Source organism: Panulirus ornatus, chromosome 5 (genome assembly GCF_036320965.1).
Source record: "Panulirus ornatus isolate Po-2019 chromosome 5, ASM3632096v1, whole genome shotgun sequence".
NCBI classification, from domain to species: Eukaryota; Metazoa; Arthropoda; class Malacostraca; order Decapoda; family Palinuridae; genus Panulirus; species Panulirus ornatus.
This window is the reverse complement of record NC_092228.1, coordinates 8,070,499-8,088,261: the sequence shown is the minus strand read 5'-3', so window position 1 is coordinate 8,088,261 and position 17,763 is coordinate 8,070,499. Positions and strand designations below refer to the sequence as shown.

Genomic DNA, 17,763 nt, shown 5'->3' with positions numbered 1-17,763 from the left:
CATAAGCCACTACAGGGGTGCCCATATACTGGAATTTTACCAAAGAGATGACAATTACTTATCATACTAAAGAAAACGTATCACTAAAGAAATTAGACGGGATAACGTAGGTGTTCTTAATGTACCGTTATCACCCATCTATTTCTCTCCGTCTGTTTCGGTTTCTTATCATTTCATAATGAAAATACCGGTTCAAGGACAGTGTGGGGGAGAGGGGGGAATTTGGGGCGGGCATCAGTGGGGGGAATAGGTTCGTGGGCGAATGGGGGGGGGGGTGTTCTTGCAAGTCACGGCCTGGCAGCCCAGGTGGTTCGTGCGTGTGTTCGTAGGTGTGCGATTAACTGTCTACGTCACCAAGCAAACACCCGCTGCCGGATGTCGTAAATGGTGAAGGTAGGATATATATATATATATATATATATATATATATATATATATATATATATATATATATATATATATATATATATATTTTTTTTTTTTTTTTTTTTTTTCTTTGCTTTGTCGCTGTCTCCCGCGTTTGCGAGGTAGTGCAAGGAAACAGACGAAAGAAATGGCCCAACCCACCCCTATACACATGTATATACATACGTCCACACACGCAAATATACATACCTACACAGCTTTCCATGGTTTACCCCAGACGCTTCACATGCCCTGATTCAATCCACTGACAGCACGTCATATATATATATATATATATATATATATATATATATATATATATATATATATATATATATATATATATATATGGGGAGGGGGCGAAAATTTGGGAGCCTTGAAGAATGTGTGGAAGTCGAGAACATTATCTCGGAAAGCAAAAATGGGTATGTTTGAAGGAATAGTGGTTCCAACAATGTTGTATGGTTGCGAGGCGTGGGCTATGGATAGAGTTGTGCGCAGGAGGATGGATGTGCTGGAAATGAGATGTTTGAGGACAATGTGTGGTGTGAGGTGGTTTGATCGAGTAAGTAACGTAAGGGTAAGAGAGATGTGTGGAAATAAAAAGAGCCTGGTTGAGAGAGCAGAAGAGGGTGTTTTGAAATGGTTTGGGCACATGGAGAGAATGAGTGAGGAAAGATTGACCAAGAGGATATATGTGTCGGAGGTGGAGGGAACGAGGAGAAGAGGGAGACCAAATTGGAGGTGGAAAGATGGAGTGAAAAAGATTTTGTGTGATCGGGGCCTGAACATGCAGGAGGGTGAAAGTAGAGCAAGGAATAGAGTGAATTGGAGCGATGTGGTATACAGGGGTTGACGTGCTGTCAGTGGATTGAATCAAGGCATGTGAAGCGTCTGGGGTAAACCATGGAAAGCTGTGTAGGTATGTATATTTGCGTGTGTGGACGTGTGTATGTACATGTGTATGGGGGGGGGGGCATTTCTTTCGTCTGTTTCCATGCGCTACCTCGCAAACGCGGGAGACAGCGACAAAGTATAAAAAAAAAAAAAAAAAAATGAAACTCTACAACTATTATGTTAGGTGGAGAGACGGTGAGTTTGTGGGCTGAAAACCAGCAGCCCACGTATGGGAAAGGCAGAAGGAAATGACAATTTCCTGGCTTCCTGGGCCAATGGAGTGAAACTTGACAGCCAATGGAGTGCTGGGAAGCTGCTGAACATTAAGAATGAGAGAAATATGTTGGGTAAAGTGACAGCAGACGTATGTGTGTAATTCAACAGCACCTATGAACACCTCGTCTCACACCGCGTCGAAACAGATATTCATCTTATCTTACACAGTATTTCATAAGTTGATAAATGTTATTGTGGTCTGTTCTCTAGTCCACTTAATGCGGCCGTGTGCGTTCAACTGGGCGTTTAAAAGCCTATTTTGATCATTTCATCTTAAAGCTTTTGATGATATACAAAATATCAAATAGCAATCTTAATTAAAATTGAAAAAAAAAAACCGGCACATTAATTTACTGAGATCACTGTATTTCGGACGGAAATATTGTCTTTAACAATAGTAAATTTCAACGATAACTTTGAAATTGAATATCAATTTAACACCCCTCAGGGAAAGTTGCAGGGCCATTTTATGTAGAACATGAAGAATGTGCTAAAAGATTTTTCGTTCGTTGGATGTTGGTTGAGGATGGATGGCCTGGGTAACCCTAACAGATGATAGGCCTAAAGCCCAATTAACACACCAGCCAATCAAGTACAGTTGCGGTGGGTTTATAAACTATGTTCATTTGTATTCGTGTTATTTCACTGTTCTACGTTGTGTAATCTTGCATTTTCCCCCATGTTCAAACCTCTTCCCGCAACTTGGTGTGTGTGCGTGTGTGTGTGTGTGTTTAAAGATTTGCCATTATTGAGTCAAACATGGGCTCTTGTCATTGACAGTCTGCTCTCGGATATACCATTAATGGTACAGGTTGGATGTGTGTGTTTGGGGTGCCATTACTGGCACACGAGGGCCCAGGCGTAACTGTAGTGTAAGGTGGTCTTACGTGAATGTGTGTTGTGTGATACGATTAATTGCTTCATCCCAAATACATTTAGTTCCATCATTTAATTTTTATCCTCCGTTAATTCAGATCTGTCTATAGATAAAGGAAATTATAAAAAGTATATGCAATACCTCAGTCGTAATATCAAATGTGAAATAGGCGAGTTGTATTACGACGTATACAGAGTAATGGAATAGTTTATGCTGAAATTTTACAGAAAATGGAAGTTATATTTCGTATTCATAGAAAATGAGGTAGTTAGAGGCGTAACATTTGCAAAACATATTTTTTTCCCTTATTTTAAATGTCACTTGCATCATAAAGCATAGATATCTATAATAAAACATATAACAAGTGGTTTCACTCATGGCTTACATACGCTCGATCTAGGACGTTCTCCGGGATCGAGAAACTGAACTATGGAATGAAATATTTTTCTTACATTACTACATTATGAAACTTAAAAGTCCTTTGAGTAAGGAGAGAAAAAAAAATCCAACTAGTTAGTGCCATTACCCTTCCGCTACATTCAGACCCCATACAGGGCATCAAAACTGACTGACAAGCTTAAGGTTTGTATATGTTGCACAGGAGAAAATTTTGGCCACCTCCAATTCCGAAATGATGGAGAGTATGTTCATTGTTTACCCGTCGTGAAAGTGGCGCGTCCGAGAATAATGTCAAAATCTTAAAAAGTAAGGCACAATGTAGCCACGAGAGATATAAAAAAAAATCGTTTATAAATGCTTAATATTTTCATACTAGCAATATCTACTGATCCTAATCAAAACTAGAATGGCAAAATGGGGCCTATTATGTATGCTGGCTGTATTATACTACCTTTAATTCATCTATCATTTTCACTTCTAAACACATTATCCAGGTTTATATGTCTCTATATCTAAACTTTTGAAAACTCTGTATGTAATCTTAAATCAAAATTTGTTTTTTGAGAATTTTGTGTATTTGTGTGTCAAGATAAGCCAAGACTAGGCTTGGCATAGGCTCTCGTTAATAACAAGCCCGGTCTCAGATGTGCCACAGCTGCCTCAGACCGGGGTAGGGGGTCATCTTATTTAGTAATCATAAACAATAAATACTTTCCCACACAGTTCGACCACAAAGAGTGAGTGTCAGATGAAGAGCCAAGTAGCTGTCACGCGAGCAGATAAATAACTTCTCCCTAATTACTATCATTAGTCAGTCAAATGCGAAAATCGACAAGTCAACAGATAACTAATAAGTTCTTTATTTCTTTCGTTATCACATTCCATGGATTCGTTCTTACCTACAATGGCCATTGTTTGACTCCCTGTTGAAGAAAACGGACATGAGTTCTTAGGTTTCACGAAAAACTTGCGAAATATCTTTTACTTCCTGGGGTAAATTTCCATTCCTGTTCACTGAGTTCAACGATGTGGATGTCCTTTTTTTTTTTTTAACTACAAGGAACATTATCAAACTGGTATAAAGCAAAAAAATCCATGCATCATCGTGGAAGAATGTAACAAATCGTGAATACGAACATTTTATGGACTGTTTTGAGAATTTTGATGAACGAAGGTAATAGTACGGGGAATAAATAATTAATGGACTCCCTATCTACAACCAGGCCCTACAAACCTTTCCATGGTTTATCCCACAGGCTTTTAAACTTAAAGTGATCCATAAACATTTTGGCTTCTTTCGTTAATTTCTCACAATCATTCTTCGTTTAGAAATTATCATTAGATTATTCGAATTACTGTATTTCCTACATATCACAACACAATAACCGTGCCAAAAAAAAAAAAATACGGAATTGAGAGATGATACAAATGAACATAAAAAAATAATTATACGATGACTTCAGCGACTACTGGTTCTCAGATTATGAAGCGTTATTAATTATAATTCATCAAAATGGTTGAGAATTTTCGTCAAGAGTTCACCCACGTACCTTTGCATTGTCAAGCCGCTCATAATGTAGGATTTCTGCTGTTGAACTTCAGGCTCCTGACGTGTGAGTGCTCGTTTAACCACCAGTCATGACATAAACGTCAAACATTCGTTTATAAAGTTTTATAACACGATGCATTAATGCAACAAAACTGATATTTCCGGGGAGGAATGGCGTGCGCATTTACGTCATTTCAGAACACTTTGGGTTGACGCTGCCAACGGTGCTTATACCGTGCCCTGACGATGATGGGGGTCATGCCCAACTGTTCTCGAGAAACAGGATAGACTCAGGGAACATCAATATTTGTATGACATTCCTTGGCCAAACTAAGACTTGAATCAAGAATTACTATACCTAATCTTTGCAGATGTCTCCTGCCTGGTCGATTTCTTGTTCTGGTTAAGCCGTTTAATTTTTGAAAGTAAATCTAAAATGTTTACTGGACGTGATAACTTATATCTTTAGAGATGTCCCTTTGACCTTTAAGGCGGCTGTAAGACCAGAGTACAACTTCGTCGAAGAAAACTTCTCACTCCAAAAGAGCCTTTCCTTTCCCAGCATCTGATTGACGAGCAGCCTTGAAACTGTAGGAACCCCTGGAAGTTGTCCTGGCGTTGTGTCGTAAATAATAATAATAATAATAATAATAATAATAATAATAATAATAATAATAATAATAATAATATTAATAACAATAATAATAATAACAATAATAATAATAATAATGATAATATGATACCATTATCATTATAATTACTATAATTATAATCATTATTATTGTTTCGTTGTTTTGTTAGTGGTATCATTATAACTATTATCATTATATCTATCTAGCCTTATCTATCTATTCCCAGTACTCCTGAACTGGTGTGAAGCAGCGGTGATGTTCAGAACCCACTTAAAAAGTACGCAAGCTGGGGACCATGACCCTGCCATGATTGCACCATCCGTGACGGGATGAGGAATATTATACCACTTCCACACACCCAACGCGCACACTCATGCTTCCACGAGAACGTGAATACGTACATTACCGCCGTCGCTAGACCTTGAACTTGTAACACTCCATCTTCATAATAACGTCGGCACATCACGGGAGCCGTGAGCTGCTCCCCGTCGGCCGCCATGATGTCAACAAAGCCTAGGAAACAGCCTTGGCAGGCGACCCGCCGCCCTTCGCCAGTCATGGCCACCCTGACTCCTCATGCGCGACCATCCCACAAGAAACACCTGAACATTACTGCCACGCAAAAATATATATATGTTTCAGGGGAGAGATGCGTTTATTGTAATTCCTCCAAATCGGGTGAGGTTTTTGCAAGGCCACGGCGATGGTGTCCAGCGTTTGTGTGACATTTTTAATGAGACGCATTAATGTCTGGGATTGATTAAACGGTTATAGGAAACCACTTTATTTATTCATAGCTCAAGAAGATATGATCCAGGACATATCTACGGTTTCATGCCATTTCATTTCTTGTACGGGTCGATGATTGAACTATTTCGTATCATTTTGGGTGCAAGACATAAAGAAACATGTGACGCACGTACTTGCTATGTGATCGTTTAACAACCCAGGCCAAACGTGGGATAATTATCCATAAGTTCATTTAACCCAAGTAATCGTCTTACGTTAAGTTCGGTATAAAAATGTGCATTACATCATTGTAATGTGCTGGGTGGAAGACATCACCTTTCACTGGCAAAGTGTACAAAACATGGGTCTGGAAGCGCCCACCTGGCATGCATGAAGTAATGGTGCTTTCTTGTGTGTCCTTATTATTTACCTGAATGTCTCCCCCCCCCTGCTGCAAGTTACTGTACATACATACCTTCTTCCTCATACCTCGTGGCTTGTTCTCACTTCTTTGCATTATATTTAGATTATTCTTCCCGTTATATTGCAATATATTCCCATAATTTTTGCCATTTCTAACTGCGGTAGCAGTTCGAAGGCCACCCAGTTTTTCTTGTCAAGTCTCATACAAGTTGTTGGTTTAGTATGAGGTATAAAATGACGATGCAGTAATGCACAGAATTTATTTAAAAAATCATTTGAGTATAGAGATTCTTATTCATTTATTTAGTAAGACTTCACGATACAGAACAAGCGTAAATGTAGGGTTGTGGTAAATAAGCGATAACAAATTTTCATTATTCGAGAATCTGAAATTACAGTAGGAGAACTGAGACTCAATAGTAATTACTGTGAAAAGTTCTATGTTATATGTAGTTCCTGAAGTTGGGGTGGGTTGAGTTGTTGGATTTGTGGCCAGTGGCCAATGGGAGGTCATTAGGTTTAGTTTTTGATATAGTACACTCATTTATTCATGTTATATATATCATATCATGCATAGCAGTGTGGTCATACGGCAGCGTGGAGAGTGTCTTAAGGTTAATACCCAACCATCCATCCTGTTGTACGCCAGATACCATCCAGTCACCTACGCATCCAGATCTTGTACACCAGCACCACCCAAATCCTTCTGTGTCCCATCCTATACCCCAGCTCCACTCACCCAGACTCTAAGGATAAGATACTCTCCCTTTATAATGCCTTGGATGGATCTCACGTGAGATACTCCGTTCAGTTCTGACACCCAAACTTGGTCCGAGACAAAAAGGAACTTGAGCTAATTCAAAGATGAGCAACCAAAATAATCCCCTCACGCGGATATAATCCTTATGAGAAAATACCTAAGAACCTCAGTTCATACTCTCTATTAAAATATAAACTCCGAGAATAACTGAAGAGAAGCGTTCAAAATACTAAAATGATTTATGTAACGCAACCTAAAATAATCTCATCACCTTAGACAGAGACTTAAAGACCTAATATAATGGTATGAAGATAACAGAACAGGAAGGAGATGTAATAACATGGAAAGTGGTGGAACACTGGAATAAACTAGCTCCCGAGGCAGTCAGTGCAAACACGAGAATTACCTCCAAGATCGAGGCGTGCCAAAAATATTTCACTTGACATCGTTAAACCGTATGAAAGCTAAACCATCAATTTGTCTTTTTTTCTGTTTCAGAATCCAACTGCAGAGCATATGTCAAACAGACATAAGAACTCTTTCCAGTCCTCACTTTTCTATGGAATTTCCGTGGCATTACCATTATTTTTTTTCTCTACGGGCTGTTGAGTCAGAGGGAGGGGTGGGTGGGGAGGTGCCGCCTTCGTCAGAGGAACATAGAGCAGTGGCGCCAGCGACCAGGTACACCGTCAGTGTTACTAATGGTAGTGCAGTGTACAGTTCCAGTTCATTGGGGTGAGAGGCTACAGGTGTGTGTGTGTGTGTGTGTGTCCCCATCACGTCAGTTGGACCTTGATCTGCTCCAGGGTCACGAGGGAGCCCGGCCCAGAACAACACCTTTCCTGGAACAATTATACGCCTTGGTTGTGCGTACCCTCCTGACGGCAGAGTCACGTGACGTAATCCACACGAGAGTATCTAGCCTCACTGGAACAGTACAGATGGCTCGTAGTGACGTAGAGTGGAGTGTAGTGTCTCCCTCGCATCCAAGTAGGGCAGGTGTTGTGGTGTGGACCAGGTGTTTTGACTCACCACGGACTCCTCGATCCTCTTTCATGGACATCGGGGTTCCTACTCTCTAAATACTCTTCTTCACCACATTCCTCCTATACCCCAAGAGGTCGACCTACTCCACCACGTCCCCTTAAGACCCAGGAGGTCGACCTCCACCACCACGTCCCCTTAGACCCTAAGGAATCTATCTACTCCACCACGTCCCCCTAGACACAACCCTCCCTCGCTAAACAAGAGACTATCGTCAAAGGAACCTTACAACTTCTACATTCACACATTTAGCTTTACTTTTTACCTTGGATAACCTTCGTAAAGGATCTTCTCCTGGCACTGCTTACGACCTGACTGGAGGAGGAGGCATACCTCTCGCCTGGGAGCAGGTGGAGTCGCGGCGCTTTAGGAAAGACGGTCCTGACAGGTTTGGTTCTGCCAGTAGAAAACATTCATCCCCTGACACACACACACACACACACACACGTACGTCCGTGTTTGCGTCAGACAAAGGCTGTCCTTCTCTAGTGTCCACAATACTGTACATCCTGTCATGTCTTGGGTCTTTAAGGTGTAATTTCAGAAAAAAAAAAAACCTGACATGGAGATTCACAGCAAACACTACTCGAGGCGACCCACGGACGTCTTAATGCCTGACGTGTGCTCCTGAGCACAGGTTCTCCCCCAGCAGTACAAGACCTCCTCCTCCACCTCAGAGTATTCTGTACCAGAGAACCTCACACCGTCCGTAGACACTGTGGTAAGTAAGGTGACAGGAGATGGGTCATGGCGTCATAGCACTGGAAAGAGGCGGACGCAATGACAGTGGCGTCCCAGGAAGCTCGCCAAGTCTCATCTTAGTTGATGTGTGGGAACTTATGGGTGCTACGTGTTGCTACATACACACACACACACACACACGTAACACAGGACGAGCTGCTTCCGTTTAGTGGGCGTTTCCTACTCTTTTAGAAGAAGGTGCTGATCAGGTGGCACTCTTAGTCGCATTAGACTCGGCCCCGGTAAACATACTTACGATTCTCTTCCAAAAAAATATTCCAAATAAGATTTAGAATTATCTGGTGTGGTTGTGTTTCCTATGCATCATAAAGATGAAGGTTTGGTGGGGAACAGTTCATGTCCCTGATGTGGGATGATCTGCCGAGAGAGACTACCAAAAAAAAAAAAACTTGGAGGTTTGGCAACTGAGAAAATTATAGACGTTCATGAACAGGAGCCTCGGAGTGTGGTAGAGTCCGCATCCAGGGATGGTGTGTGTGTGTGTGTGTGTGTGTGTGTGTGTGTGTGTGTGTGTGTGTGTACCTCATTTACGACAACATGGCGTCCACAAGACCCCGTATTGGACAGAGCGTTACCTCCATACTTGTGGTTCAGAAGAGCTCAGCCTCCTCCCCTCACTCTCCTGACCTGGACTCAAGTGACTCGAAGCAGTTCCGAGACTTGACGAGCCACTTGTGTGGTGGTTGGGCGGGTCTAAGGATCACGATGAGCTCACGGAGGATACTGAAGCTGGTATATACTGGCAGTCGAGAGGTTCCAAATCTCTATGAAGCAGTCTCGAAGGGAAGGCTCAAAGACTGGGATGGTATAACCAACAGTCTTTTCCTTGGGGAGGAGGGGGTTCGGTGAGATTCGAACACGAGGCTTTGAGATTCATATGGAGTGAGGAGGATCATGATCCTATGAGACATCACCACCTTCTCCCATCATCAGCAGACGGAGGACGCGAGGTCGCCTGACATCATTAGGAGGTAACTGGAGGCTTAACTGGAGAAGACGTGACATCACCTGACATCATGAGGGAGGGGGAGAAGCAACGTCACCAGCTGGCAGCAGGCGAGGGGGAGAAGACGTGACATCACCTGATACCGTGAGGGCGGGGACACACTGGTGTTGACTCGGGCCAGGAACCGGAAATTAGAGTCAGGACGACTGTGGTTAGATGCAGATTAATATAATGACACACGCCATGATTACACACACACACACACACACACACACACACACACACACACACACACACACACACACACACACACACACAGACACACACACACACACACATACACACACAAGAGTAAGATGACTGAGGACATGGTTACTGCAGACAACACACACGAATATAAGAAACTGTATGATCGTGGGGAAGGAGGAGGAGAAGGAGGAGGAGGTTCTAGAGCTGGGGGTCTCCACGAGTGTAAAACACCCTCCACGTACAGTACAAATTGGTGATTACACACACACACACACACACACGAGTGTGGCAGGCTTTATAACTACCAAAGGCCTTAAACACGTCCCCATCTCTCTCTCTCTCTCTCTCTCTCTCTCTCTCTCTCTCTCTCTCTCTCTCTCTCTCTCTCATCGCCTCCTCCAAGTGAAGGAGCCCCTATTTCTCTCTCTCGACTCAGGCACACACCGTCTGGGTCGCTTCCCTCTTGGGCTCTCCTTCAGTCGAACCTATTGTGCTTTCATTACACATCGTGACTAGATGTGAGGGGCGGGCGTAACCCGGCCCTCCCTGGTGTGCCTCGATGAGCAGCTTAACCAAAACCATGTCCTTCGCCAGGAGATTCGAGTCAATTCCACGCGTCCTCTCCCGCTTGTCCATATCTCCGTCGACGGGTTACAGGCAGCACCGCGTCTTTTTGGCGAGATGAGGCGGAGGTGAGCAAGGGCAAGGGGCGTGGGCGTGGCAGGGCCGCGGGAGGAAGGGAAGAAGGACTCATCCGCGGCAGACGACCACAACCCTGGCGGCACTGTATATAAGTGGATGTCGCCGCTCTCCTGCAGCTAGTCAAAGGCGCCTCAGGTAGGTCGCGAAGCGTACGCTGGGTCACCCTCACCCCGCGGGCCAAGTGCTGCCGGTGGGCCAAGTGCTGCCGGTGGGCCAGAGTGCCACGGTCCCGTCCTTTGCCGAGAGTGACGTGTGAGACGTGACGTGAGGACAAGTCGTGTGTGTGACGTAACGAAAGACGGTTGGCTGTAGGCGTGACGTAACGAGAGACGTCTGGCTGTGGGCGTGACGTGACGAGAGACGTCTGGCTGTGGGCGTGGCGTAACGAGAGACAGTTGGCTGTGGGCGTGACGTAACAAGAGACGGTTGGCTGTTGGCGTGACGTGACGAGAGACGTCTGGCTGTGGGCGTGACGTGACGAGAGACGTCTGGCTGTGGGCGTGGCGTAACGAGAGACAGTTGGCTGTTGGCGTGACGTGACGAGAGACGTTTGGCTGTGGGCGTGACGTAACAAGAGACGGTTGGCTGTGAGGGTGACGAAACGAGAGACAGCTGGCTCTGGGCGTGACGTAACGAGAGAAGGTTGGCTGTGGGCGTGACGTAACGAGAGACACCTGACTGTGGGCGTGGCGTAACGATAGACAGTTGGCTGTGGGCGTGACGTAACGAGAGACAGCTGGCTCTGGGCGTGACGTAACGAGAGAGAGAGTTGAGTGTCCCAGTAACAGTTGTAATATCACGCTGTGATGGTCGTTTTTTTTTAACGACAACACGTAATTCCTACGACTCCTTTACTAAGAGATTCCGTGCTCCCATTTCTTATGTTTACCACGTTCATATATCTTCTCTATCCTTCTATATCTTCTTTCCTTATCATATGTTAATGTTTTGTGGGTTTTTTTCTCTCTTCTCGCCACTTTTCCATGTCCGCTCCTCCCGTCCTCTTCATATTCATATCGTTTTCTGTGTCGTACAACCGTCACACGTCTCGTTTTCTTTCCGTTCCTAGTCAAGCGGCTTCAGCTGACCCCTGACCCCAGTGGTCACCGCTTCAGCATGTTGCAGTGGGTCCTCCTCCTGCTGGCTACTGCAAGGGTCGTCCGCGTCCAGGAGGCCTTCTACAATAACTACGCCTACACCAAGGTACTGTAGTCCCTCCTACGATAACTACGCCTACACCAAGGTACTGTAGGTCCCTCCTACGATAACTACGCCTATACCAAGGTACTGTAGTCCCTCCTACGATAACTACGCCTACACCAAGGTACTGTGGTCCCTCCTACGATAACTACGCCTATACCAAGGTACTGTAGTCCCTCCTACGATAACTACGCCTACACCAAGGTACTGTAGTCCTTCCTACGATAACTACGCCTACACCAAGGTACTGTAGTCCCTCCTACGATAACTACGCCTACACCAAGGTACTGTGGTCCCTCCTACGATAACTACGCCTATACCAAGGTACTGTAGTCCCTCCTACGATAACTACGCCTACACCAAGGTACTGTGGTCCCTCCTACGATAACTACGCCTATACCAAGGTACTGTAGTCCCTCCTACGATAACTGCGCCAACATCAAGGTACTGTAGTCCCCCTTCTACGATAACTGCGCCAACACCAAGGTACTGCAGTCCTTCCTACGATAACTACGCCTACACCAAGGTACTGTAGTCCTTCCTACGATAACTACGCCTACACCAAGGTACTGTAGTCCCTCCTACGATAACTACGCCTACACCAAGGTACTGTAGTCCCTCCTACGATAACTACGCCTACACCAAGGTACTGTAGTCCTTCCTACGATAACTACGCCTACACCAAGGTACTGTAGTCCTTCCTACGATAACTACGCCTACACCAAGGTACTGTAGTCCCTCCTACGATAACTACGCCTACATCAAGGTACTGTAGTCCTTCCTACGATAACTACGCCTACACCAAGGTACTGTAGTCCTTCCTACGATAACTACGCCTACACCAAGGTACTGTAGTCCCTCCTACGATAACTACGCCTACACCAAGGTACTGTAGTCCCCCTTCTACGATAACTGCGCCAACACCAAGGTACTGCAGTCCTTCCTACGATAACTACGCCTACAGTAAGGTACTCCGACAGTACGGGTAATGTAGCATGTCCTCTTTACGAGGACTACTTCTTGTAGCCTTTCCCACTACAATAACTACACGAATACAATGATACAGTAATCTCCTCCCATCAAGATACATCGGTCGTTGCCACTACGTGGATAACGTCTTCGAGCTGATGTATACTACAGCCACCCCACCACACACTGCATAATCTGTGTACACCCTCGATACTGCACTGATGTGCTTATAAGTAATTTATTAGTATGATCTATGTTGCCCACTCCACCTTGAGCAGTTGGTGTACATCGAATTGTTCTGCAGTCCCACCCAGGACACCTGGCCATTGCACTGTACATTGTGGCCATTTTCAAAACAGTTTTGCCTTCACTTGTAATGTGAGTTGTTGTCTGGGTTGAATATTGCCTCGTGTGGACAAGTTGCAACACACACACACACACACACTTCCCAGCTACTTAATATAACGCTGGAGGTGTGTGTGTGTGTGTTTGTGTTGCAAGTGACGGCCGAGGGGGTACTATAATTGGAGGTGTGTGTTGCAGGTGATGGCCGACTGCCTGGGTCAGGAGGTGTATCACCAATACCTAAGGAAGGTGGCCACCGCCAGGAGGGAGTGCCACAGTTTCTTGGCCCCAGACCTCTACGAAAGTGCATCTGGCACTACCTTCACACCCTTCATCCCGTCACAGGTACTAACGACTGGATCCTCCCACAGAAGCTTGCAGAGATCCTTACGTATGTTTTATTTATTGATATCATCAATCGCTGAGAGAGAGAGAGAGAGAGAGAGAGAGAGAGAGAGAGAGAGAGAGAGAGAGAGAGAGAGAGAGAGAGAGAGAGAGAGAGCGCTTCCCACATATTCCATAAGTGTTAAGGCAACTAAATATATAGGCAAGATTGAGGGGTTGGAAGCCCTCCCTTCCTTGTCAAGTAATTCTTCCAAAAGTTGGAACAGGAGAGGTAGTAAAGTGAGGAGCGCTCCTCCTCCACGAAGGTGCAGGCTATGGAGCTTAAACAGACACATCTCAAGTGGCAATAGATGTAAGACATAGTGTAGATCGAGTGAGGTTTATCGCCTGTCTTCCTAGTCAGCTGGGCTGAGTACAGAGGGGGCAGCTCTCCATCAGGCAAGTCTCTATTGACATTTCGCACTCTCCTCCTCCAGCAGGCTCTGCCGACACAGCAGTTCAGCGGGGTCTTCACTCGCCAGCCTACTGTCTTCCCCCAGCAGCATGGGGTTTTTGTTCAACACCCAGGGGTAATCTCCCAGCAGCCTGGGGTATTTTCCCGACACCCTGGATTTTTCACCCATCAAGCGCGGGTATTTCCTCAACAGCCGAGGATATTTTCCCCGCAGCCTGGGATATTTTCCCCACAGCCTGGGATATTCATTCCCCAGCAGCAGGTAGCACAGGGTGTGGTGGGTCTCCAGCCCCAGGTGTTCCCCGCAAGAGGTGTGGCTCCCCAGGGTCAGAGGCTGCCCCTTGTCCCCCGTTTCCCTAACAACTCTCAGGTGAGTCAACCCTGCATACCAGATCCCGTTTTTGTCTACATACATAGATATATATTGAAATAAAAATAAGATCGTGTATATTAACACTGATTATAATTCAGCATGTAGTGCTGCTGTTGGTACCCGCTTGAGGAGAATTCTCAACCTTATTGACGCTTAATCTTCCTGCTGACCTTTGACTTTTATCCTATGACCCGACGTTGGCCCCCTGTCCTTCTACTAACCTTTGACCCTTCACTTTAGCCATGGCCTGCCGACCTCTGACGCGTCACAGACCAGTTAAACTGATGACCAAATGTGATCCATTGTTGATACTTGGCATCCGACCCTTCACTGACCTCTTGACCTTTCCATTGACCTTTGACACTTCACTGACCATGCGACTCATTCACCCTTTGAATCATAACTGACCCCTTGCTGATCTATGGCATTAACACTATTGCCTGACTCATGACCTCGAGTTGACCTCAACTTCTAAGTAACCTAAATAACTTGACCCCTTTAGAGAGCCAATTCACCCCTCACTAAGCCTTGACCGGTCTGACCCAACAGAGATGGGCCGGAGTGCTGGGACCCGGGGAAATCCTGGAGGCCAAGAACATGGCGGAGTCTCTCTTGGGCAACCTGACCTGTGTCCTCAACAAACTGGGTGTGGTAAGTTGCTGGGGGTTGTGGTTTGTTGTGGGGGGAAAGGCGGGCTTGTGGGTGAAGGTCTAGGTTTCCGTGGGCGAGGGAATGAGTTGCTGTTGGGGGAAAGAGGGACTGAGTTGCTGTAGGGATGGGTTTGAAGAAATGTGGGGGGATACAGTTTTTTGTGAGGGAAGGGGGTCAGGTTGTTGTGGGAATTGTCGCTGGCTTACAATGGGGGTGGGGGATGGATTAGGTTGTGGCAGGGGCTGATTGCTGTGGGGCTGGGACTCGGTAGTTGTGCAGACTGGGTTGTTGATGGTGAGGGCCGGGGTTGCTGCAGAGGTCCTATCGTAGGGAGGGGATGAGTTGTTGGTGGTAGAGACCCTAGATTTATGTGAGGAAGGAGCTAGGTTGTTGTGGATGGGGGGCTGGACTGCCGTGCAAGGGATACAGGTCGTTGTGAGGGAGGGACTGGTTTACAGTGGAAGGGATAGGTTGCTGTTGGGAAGAGCTGGGCTAGTTTCCTGTGGAAGAGATGGGTCCTTTGGTGGCTTGAAGTGATGCAGGCAACTTTGGTAAGTGGAGAGCTTCAGTTTTTCTTGGATGAGTTAGGTTGGTGGGAGCTAGAAAGTGGGAAGAGAACTTGCTGTTAGGTTCAAAGAGCCATTTCTCTTTCAAAAAATACTCAGTAGACACCTTTCATATCTATATCAATTAGTATCATGTTATGATGTTTTATTTCTTGTTTTATAATTCTTTATAACATTCAAGTTCGTTATAGCACTTAAATACAAGTTTAAGCATTATACCTTTGCAGTCCATTTTAAGATTCAAAAAATCAAAATGATAATAAGGTTGAGGAGCTGCCACAGTGAACCACCTCATTAAGATAAACATGCTCCCTGTGTCCAGGTAAACAATCAGCTGGAGATCAACTATGATGGGGTGATGACCAACGTCTTCAACATGCCTGTCGACTTTCCGCTCAAGAACGACCTCATCTCCTCCATAGAACACTGCCGGGATCTGACGGTGACCATCTTAACATTTTCTTTCTTGTGTTCCTCATCTCTAGCTGTTTTACTTATTTAGAATTGGGGAATCTTATCCTAACATGTACAGATGTTGAAGTTCTACATGACTGTAGGCCAATCTATATCTTACCCAATTCTGAATTTTAAAGAAATCTTTACTCTCTGTATCGCACAATACATTCATCATTTAAAAGGAAATCCAGGCCATCTTGTCACCAGTTCATGTATTCAATTCTTAGAAATACTTGTGTATGGGACAGTATATCCCACGTAAGGACAGAGAATATTATAGCTTTAAAAATCTATCCCTCCCTTTCTTTTGTGAAGCAGCAGTGTCTCCCGGTGGAGAAGCAGCAGAGGCCAGAGCCCCACCAACTGCAGCGACTTATGGCCTTCCTCAAGTGTGAAAAAGAGGCCCGCCTCATGGCCTGCCTTAAGCATGACCTTAGGAAGAGTCTCGTCAACCTCGATCTCAGTGGCCTCCAGGATGATGGTGGCAGGTCAGATCCCCTTGAGAAGCTGCTGAGTCTCTTGGTTAGTGCCAAGTCAGCCAATGAACTTCAACTCCTGGTGGAGCTGGAGGCTTTATAATAATTGAAACTGAACCTAAAGGTCCCTCTGTTTCATTCGAATCTCTTAATGGTATTGGAGGTCTATATAAAAACTGAACTAGGTGAGTTCCTACACACCACTCGAGATTCCTGGTTAGGCAGTGGAGTCCTTGTGAAAACTGTAAGATAAAATGGTATTATGGAGGCTGACGATTATTGAATCCCAATCAGCTAAGGTTACTGGTATGGAACATGATGACCACTTACTTCATAGACAGTTACCATCCATGCATGGGGTAAGAAGCTGCTCAAATATCTACAAGATGTACTTTCACATTTTGTATCAGATGATCCAGATGACCAACATTGGTTTCAGATGCTTCTACACATGAACAATACAACAGTATACTGTTGTATTGTTCTTCATGGTGTACCAGAATTGTTCTTCAACCCCTTGCGCATGATGGTGCAATCCTTGAGCACAGTGGTATGACCCTTGAGCACAACAGTATAACCCTTAAGCATGACATTATGACCCATGAGCACATTCTTTTTCAAATACCTCTTAAAGTGCAAAAAACTGGTTGGGTCAAAGATCATGCCACCACAACCAAAAATTGTACCTTCAATCCCAAGGGTCATACCACTGTGCTTAGGGGTTCAAGCTATAGTTTAAGAGCCAATCTTTAATGAAAGACACATTGCATTTTCATACTTAAACTGACAAGTAGACTAAAGAAACGAAACAATACTGAAATATAGTACCAAAAACATCATATTGAATGCCAAATATCTCATGTTTTACAACACAATATTGAAATATAGTACCAAAAATATCACACCTAATGCCAAATACCTAATGTTTTACAACACATAGGCCAAAAACAAACTAAATGCACTCAGAATACTTAGTGGTACCAGATCTGAATAAGAGAAAAAAAATCCTTGGTCTCCTTTACAAACAATTCATCTGCTCCACCCAAAACTACACCTTGCCTGCCTGGTCATCCATCCTGTAAAAAGCATGATACCAGAGCTGCAAACTACACAAAACAAAGGACTCTGAGTAATCATCAACTTCCTATGAACCACAAACATTCAACACCTGTACAAAGATTACTTACAACAAAATCTAACCTCTGTATGTTTGGCAATCAGTTCCAAAACACTCCATAGGCAATCTTCATCCCCAGGGTAGGAACAAAATGTCAACAC

At 44.6% G+C, this 17,763-nt stretch overlaps 2 protein-coding genes across 6 annotated transcripts in view; one reads left to right on the top strand and one right to left on the bottom strand.

Annotated features, from left to right (window-relative positions):
• Positions 1-17,763, bottom strand: part of LOC139747990 (uncharacterized) — a 35,982-nt gene that overhangs the window by 13,911 nt on the left and 4,308 nt on the right. Inside the window, exon 1 of one of the 2 annotated variants that reach the window (XM_071660533.1) lies at positions 5,437-5,542. The exons of the other annotated variant lie outside the window; for it this stretch is intronic. The gene's annotated coding sequence lies outside the window, so the exon portion shown is untranslated. Of the gene's footprint in view, positions 1-5,436; positions 5,543-17,763 lie in introns of those variants that run through there. 2 annotated transcript variants of the gene reach the window in all.
• Positions 6,451-16,740, top strand: LOC139747972 (uncharacterized). 4 transcript variants are annotated; one of them, XM_071660491.1, is made up of 7 exons: positions 6,451-10,785; positions 11,720-11,853; positions 13,363-13,509; positions 13,986-14,333; positions 14,886-14,987; positions 15,876-15,995; positions 16,328-16,740. In XM_071660491.1, exons 2-7 carry the CDS (start codon positions 11,767-11,769, stop codon positions 16,586-16,588), a joined length of 1,065 nt encoding a protein of 354 aa, XP_071516592.1. In that variant the 5' UTR covers positions 6,451-10,785; positions 11,720-11,766; the 3' UTR covers positions 16,589-16,740. The 4 variants fall into 4 exon arrangements, with proteins under 4 accessions (XP_071516592.1, XP_071516611.1, XP_071516602.1 ...); XM_071660510.1 differs by lacking the exon at positions 6,451-10,785 and having other exon boundaries at positions 10,834-11,853; positions 16,331-16,740; XM_071660501.1 differs by lacking the exon at positions 6,451-10,785 and having other exon boundaries at positions 10,836-11,853; positions 13,989-14,333.

What these genes read in the sequence shown, in the direction of transcription:
- LOC139747972 (XM_071660491.1), top strand. Translation starts at nt 11,767, where the DNA reads ATGTTGCAGTGGGTCCTCCTCCTGCTGGCTACTGCAAGGGTCGTCCGC. An exon ending in GTTTCCCTAACAACTCTCAG is followed by an intron (nt 14,334 to 14,885) that starts GTGAGTCAACCC and finishes CTGACCCAACAG; the next exon opens with AGATGGGCCGGAGTGCTGGG. An exon ending in AACACTGCCGGGATCTGACG is followed by an intron (nt 15,996 to 16,327) that starts GTGACCATCTTA and finishes TTTGTGAAGCAG; the next exon opens with CAGTGTCTCCCGGTGGAGAA.